The sequence below is a fragment of the Osmerus mordax genome, chromosome 17 (assembly GCF_038355195.1).
Source record: "Osmerus mordax isolate fOsmMor3 chromosome 17, fOsmMor3.pri, whole genome shotgun sequence".
Classification (NCBI taxonomy): domain Eukaryota; kingdom Metazoa; phylum Chordata; class Actinopteri; order Osmeriformes; family Osmeridae; genus Osmerus; species Osmerus mordax.
In genome coordinates, this window is record NC_090066.1 from 848,135 (window position 1) to 855,007 (window position 6,873).

Here is a 6,873-nt window from a genome sequence, read left to right on the forward strand (position 1 = left end):
ATTTGCGACGTTTTGAACCAATCTCTGAGGCGACTTGGAACACTTCCTTCAGCTCATTCAGAGCTTTTCTCTGGACCAATTTGTCCTCCACCTGCACACACACACACATTAGTAATGTACTCTGCCTGTACACACACACACACACACACACATTAGTAATGTACTCTGCCTGTACACACACACACACATTAGTAATGTACTCTGCCTGTACACACACACACACACACACACATTAGTAATGTACTCTGCCTGTACACACACACACACACACACACATTAGTAATGTACTCTACCTGTACACACACAGTTTCTTTAAAATGGCTGACAGGTTTACACATTTAGCCGTAAGATGAATTAAGTTCAACATTACTTCGAACTTCTCTAGCGTATTTGTGTATAGTGTATCAATGTATAATCAATATATTCACGTTCACATAATTTTTGTTATGTTCCTATGTAAAGCCTTTCGGGTGTAAGAAAGAAAGGTGCTATATAAATGCAGGTTCCTATTACTATAATTTATTATTATTATTGTTGTGGTGCTGTGAGCTTGTGGTGTGTTGCGGTCACTCACCTGGACTGCGTCCAGCTTGTGCAGCAAGGTGTGCAGTCGGGGGTTCTCACTCTGGAACACATGCTTCTTCAGGTGTAGCACCTGATCCCGCAGAAGCTCCAGGTGGGTGTGCTGGGTTTGATTGCCGGGGTCGGCCAGCATGGAGGAGAGCATCTTGACGTACACGGACAACGTAGCATTCAGCAGCAACATCTGCTGGTGTCTCTGCGAGGGGTTGGAAATCAATTAACCAATTAGCTCATTAGTCAATTAATCAATTGGTGGGATTGTTGGAGGAGCCTTTGTGTGAATTCTGTTTTAACAATTAAGATTTTTAACCGGACCAAATCGACCACAACTGTTTTACCGGAAGTGAGGGGATGTGTGTGTGAGTGGGGGGGGGGGTCCTCAGGGGGTGGAGTTAATGTGGGAGGAGTTACCTGGAGGGTGGTGTTGATGTCTTTCAGCAGGACCAGGAAGATGGGTTTGGGTATCAGAGAGGGATCCTTCAGATTCTGCAAGAATCACACACACACACACACACACACACACTTCAGCTCTCATGTGTGTGTGTGTGTGTGTGTGTGTGTGTGTGATTCTGCTTGATCATGTGTGTGTGTGTGTGTGTGTGTGTGTGTGTGTGTGTGTGATTCTGCTTGATCATGTGTGTGTGTGTGTGTGTGTGTGTGTGTGTGTGTGTGTGTGTGTGTGTGTGTGTGATTCTGCTTGATCATGTGTGTGTGTGTGTGTGTTTACTCACGTAAGGTTCCTCGAGAGCCTGAATGTGTGTCTCCATGCTCGGGGAGACGTAGATGGGACTGGCCTGCACACTGCCCACACCCGCACAGGTCAGCAGCAGCAGCAGCACCACGGCAGAACCCATCAGAACCTCTTCGCTTTCTCCTAGAACCCGCTCGTCTTCCGGAATCCTCTCACAGGTCTTCAGAACCTTTAGAACCTTCGTCGTCGCCTTCCAACGCTTCAGTAGCTCCTGAAAGTGTGTCAGATGGTGCTGCTGGTCTCTCTGTCTGAACACTCTGCAGCTCGCTGTGGAGTTCTTCTGAAACACTCCTGCCGGTCTCCTCTGGTGTGTGTGTGTTTGTGTTGATGTGCAGCGACTGGTCCGCCCTGAGTCAGAGTGTGTGAGCCGTGTCTTCATGGTGTCTGTGAGGGTTTATATACTGTGTGAGGATGGCCCTCACAGGAGGACACCCCCAGCTCTGGTTTGGGGTTTTGGTGGTTCCTCATCTCCATTTCCCTTCAAGATCAAGTCTGCTCCTAAATCAAGGCTGACACGTGAAGTCCCTCAGTCTCCTCCCTCTGTCAAGCTGACGTTAACCCTGACCCCAGCCCCAACCTCCACGCTGCTCGAAACCAGCACTCTTTAGGTGCTCTCCAGGGATGTCTGTGTGTGTGTTTATGCTTGTGTGTTTATGTATGCCTGTGTATGTGTGTGTTTATGTATGTATGTGTTTATGTGTGTGTGTCTGTGTGTGTCTGTGCATGTATGTGTATGTATGTATATGTGTGTGTGTGTGGGGGTCATGTTCTAACTGCTTGCTAGTCTGCACCACAGGCTGAAAAAATGCTGTGTACGTTTTACCACTGAAGCTTTGGTAAGAATGACACCACCTTTCCCTGCACTGTGCACTGTGACTTACTGGGAACTGTGTGTGTGTGTGTGTGTGTGTGTGTCTGTGTGTGTGTGTGTGTGTGTGTGTGTGTGTGTGTGTGTGTGTGTGCGTGTGTGTGTGTGTTTCCAACACTTCACCTGGAACTTCCTCTAAGCAGAAATGCCATGTTTACCTCAGCTGAAGATTACCTCAGAAATCTTAAAATGTCTTCTCTTTTCTTCTCTTTAAAAGTGTTATTTTATGTTTTACTGTTAGATAAAGGACCTCCTCTTTACTGTTAGATAAAGGACCTCCTCTTTACTGTTGGATAAAGCACCTCCTCTTTACTGTTGGATAGAGCACCTCCTCTTTACTGTTGGATAAAGCACCTCCTCTTTACTGTTGGATAGAGCACCTCCTCTTTACTGTTGGATAAAGCACCTCCTCTTTACTGTTGGATAGAGCACCTCCTCTTTACTGTTAGATAGAGCACCTCCTCTTTACTGTTGGATAAAGCACCTCCTCTTTACTGTTGGATAAAGCACCCCTTTTTTATCTAACTGTAAACAGGAGGAGAAAGAGTAAAAGGTTGAAGGGACAGAGGAGGGAAGAGAGAGAGAGAGGAGAGGAGAGGAGGAGAGGTGAGGATGGGAGAGGAGAGGAGAGGAGGAGAAGTAAAGAGAGGAGAGAAGAGAAAGTAAAGGTAAGTTTTGATGAGGTGTGACAGTGGAGTTTCTAAACCTCAAACTCTCCGCGGTTCAGGGGGGACGTGAACGTCAGAGGCGTAGTCTTGGTTACCGTGGTGCGGGGGACAGAGGCATTAGCAGGCGAAGTGGCTGTGAGGCAGGATGACTGTCAGGGCTCACAATAAAAAAACATAGATATGCCTTCAATCACTAGCACACACACACCGCAGTCAAACACACACACACAGATACGCACACACACACACACTAGACAAACTGTAGACAATTACACACACTCCAAATACACGCGTATAGATACATATTCTAGACAAGCACACCGCAAAACAAACACACACATACATAGATATACATGCAGACACACACAAACTAGACGTACTGTAGACATGTACACACACACAGATCCATTCGCACACACACATGCATAGATAGACACTGTAGACGCATATCCATTGCAAATAGACAAACAGCACAACCTTGGGTCTTGCAAGGTCTTTCAGGGTGCAAAGATGTAGCACACTAGAAGGCAGGCTGTGGCCTGTGTGTGTGTTGGTGTGTGTGTATGTGTGTACTCTATGTGTCTGTGTGTTGGAGTTACACAGCCAATAATAAATACATACACAAATAAACAAACAAATCACTAAGATTGATTCCTTCTCCCCAGATTAAAACGTTGATGTATCTACTGAGAGAGAGAGCGAGAGAGAGAGGGGGGGGGGGGGGGAGAGACCAATTGGTCTCTTTTTTTCTATTGTGATACTATGTATATGTTGTGTGAGTCATTTAGTTAACTGAACAGGAATTATGCCCATTTAACCAGAATTAAACTGTAACTGTTTGAATATTTAGGTTTCAAATTGTTCAGAAATGTCATTTCTGACACGTTCACAAATATAATCAAAGTTTGTATATAAGCCTATACATTGTGTTACATACGGTTTTTGAACAACCGTTACTTATCCTTCTAAGAATGATTGTAAGAGGTGTGCGTATAACTGGAGGCTATTCTGTAGTTCAGTAAGACTGAATCAGCCACATGTTCCTGTGACATCAGCAAACCTTGGGGTTATTATGTAAATGTGTGGTTCTGTCAATAACGCAAGTAGGAAAAATGACAGTTCAGTTCAATCATTCCATCAGCTCTGCGTTCTCTCTCTTTCACCTCTCTCTCTCTGTCTGTGGAAAAAGATGATCTTGCATGTGTCTGTGTGTGCTTGTGTCTCTGTGTTTGTCTGTATGTGTGTGTGTGTGTCTGTGTGTGTGTGTGTCTGTATGTTTGTTTGTCTGTGTGTGTCTCTGTGTGTGTGTTTGTCTGTGTGTGTGTGTGTCTCTTTGTGTGTGTGTCTGTATGTGTGTTTGACTGTGTGTGTCTCTGTGTGTGTTTTTGTCTCTGTGTGTGTGTGTGTGTGTGTGTGTCTGTATGTGTGTTTGTCTGTGTGTGTATGTGTCTGTGTGTGTGTGTGTGTCTCTGTGTGTGGATGCGCTGGCATCCCTATACGTCATGTAGTCGCACAGTTTTGCCACTAGATGGAGTCCGTGTTACAGTAAAGAAATCAAGTCTGAGACTAAATTATCTGTCGCAAGAGAAGGTTTCACACGATTGGCTGAGCTAGAGAAGGTTTCACATGATTGGCTGAGCTGGACAATCTATGAGTTGTGAGAGAGATAAATAGAAAACTGAGATGATCTCATTCAAATGTGTGATATACACACACACACACACACACACACACACACACACACATACAGACATCTAATTGGTATCTGATCTGAAGCTTTCTGTCTGTTCTATAGCCTATAAACACATTAAAGACAGAATTACTGATTGTTCAAATAACAGTTTATTTATTATTAGATACTCAGACCACTGACATCAGGATATTATTAGATATTCAGACCACTGACATCAGGATATTATTAGATATTCAGACCACTGACATCAGGTTATTATTAGATATTCAGACCACTGACATCAGGTTGTACAAAATCGTATTTGTGTCTGAATTGAATCCATGCAGACAAAATAAAAAATATTAAAAACAACAGTTTCCTTCCTCAACAAACAAATAAATACTAACTTACAAATAAGTTACTCTCACATCAATAAATATAGAAAAATCAAAACTCCTAATCAGCATTCTGTAGGAATGTTGTTACAGTTTTACGTTTCTGAAATGATGGGACAACTAAAGTGACACACAGTCCTCCATGTTGCTATGACGAAGTTTCTGTGAGCCCACTAGAACATAAGCAGGGGGGGGGGGCAGGGGGGGGGGGCAGGGAGAAATCACTTCTCCACACTTCACAACTGACAGTAATGCTCTATAGAACAATTTGTAACAACAAAATAAGTTTAAAATTCAAAATACATTTGTAACAAATAAGTTCCACAAACAACTCTGATGTTCCAGAACCCTGATGTTCTAAAACCCTGATGTTCCAGAACCCTGATGTTCCAGAACCCTAATGTTCCAGAACCATGATGTTCTAAAACCCTGATGTTCCAGAACCCTGATGTTCCAGAACCCTGACGTTCTAGAACCCTGATCTTCCAGAACCCTGATGTTCCAAAACCCAGAGGAGACGTTTGAAACCCTAATGATTCTTTTGGACTCGATAAGGCTTTGGCATTTGGTCCCTGTTTCATCCAGACAGTGTACGGTAACACACACCCACTGTCTAGCCTAGCCTCACCAGGTCAGCATCAGAGAGGTCATCAGTAAACTACAATACAGCATAAAACTGACATGATGAACTGTGTAAATACAACATAATTAATACCTGTAGAAACATCCCTGTTAGCTGGAGATGATGTACTGGCTGACTGAAACACACACACACACACTCACACACACTCACACACACACTCACACACACATCCCACACTCACATTTGTGTGGTCCTGGGTGTGTGTAGGTCTCTGGTAACCAGGTAGATCAGGTGAAATCTGAGTCTCCACCCAGGGGAAGCCAGTCCCTGAGTTACAGGTGTGATGTCATCAATGTGGGACAGGGTGTTCTACCTTGGTAGAAGTGCAGGCGTGATGTCATCAATGTGGGACAGGGTGTTCTACCTTCATAGAAGTGCAGGAGTGATGTAATCACTGTATGTGTCTGTGAGAGAGAGAGTGTGTGTGTGTGTGTGTTTGTGTGTGTATGTGTGTGTGTGTGTGTGCGTGAGTGCGTTTGTGTGTGAGTGTGTGCGTCCACGCAACATCACTCTCTCTCGGTGTGGTTCAGGACCTGGAGCTCACTGATCCAGTGGAGGATCAGGGGAAACTCCCCCACAGCCTTCCTCACCCCTGACTCCCTCTGCTTCATCACCTGGACAACAGGGGGAGGGAGGGAGGGAGGGAGGGAGGGAGGGAGGGAGGGAGGGAGGGAGGGAGGGAGGGAGGGAGGGAGGGAGGGAGGGAGGGAGGGAGGGAGGGAGGGAGGGAGGGAGGGAGGGAGGGAGGGAGGGAGGGAGGGAGGGAGGGAGGGAGGGAGGGGAAGAGAAGAGAAGAGAAGAGAAGAGAAGAGATAGTGTTAATCAGATTGTTTTAACATCTCCATTATGCAGATAAAAACAGAAGGAATGTTCTCATCCTAAACGCCTTTACAGATGGTTTCATCTGAGGACAGTTTTACCTTCACAAGCTTTCTTTTCATCTTCCGGATGCTCTTCTTATTGGCCATAGCTGGTATGATGGTGTTCTCTCTCTGCTGCAGGAAGAGGTGGAGTCAGTTACTAACCGTCTGTCTGTCTCTGTCAGTCTGCCTGTCTGTCTGTCTGTCTGTCTGTCGGTCTCTCTGTCTGCCAGTCAGTCTGCCTGTCTGTCTGTCTGTCGGTCTCTCTGTCTGCCTGTCTGCCAGTCAGTCTGACTGTCTGTCTGCCTGTCTGTCTGTCTGTCTGTCTGTCTGTCTGTCTGTCTGCCTGTCTGCCAGTCAGTCTGGCTGTCTGCCTGTCTGCCTGTCTGTCTGTCTGTCTGTCTGTCTGTCTGTCTGTCTGTCTGTCGGTCTGT

At 45.4% G+C, this 6,873-nt stretch overlaps 1 protein-coding gene across 1 annotated transcript in view; it reads right to left on the reverse strand.

Annotated features, from left to right (window-relative positions):
* The window catches only part of celsr1a (cadherin EGF LAG seven-pass G-type receptor 1a), a 9,232-nt gene extending 7,520 nt beyond the window's left edge, over nt 1-1,712 (reverse strand). The window contains 3 exon segments of the mRNA XM_067254933.1: nt 575-778; nt 994-1,068; nt 1,314-1,712. Coding sequence (XP_067111034.1) covers nt 575-778; nt 994-1,068; nt 1,314-1,712 — 678 coding nt within the window.
* Between the last annotated feature and the right edge of the window lie 5,161 nt (nt 1,713-6,873).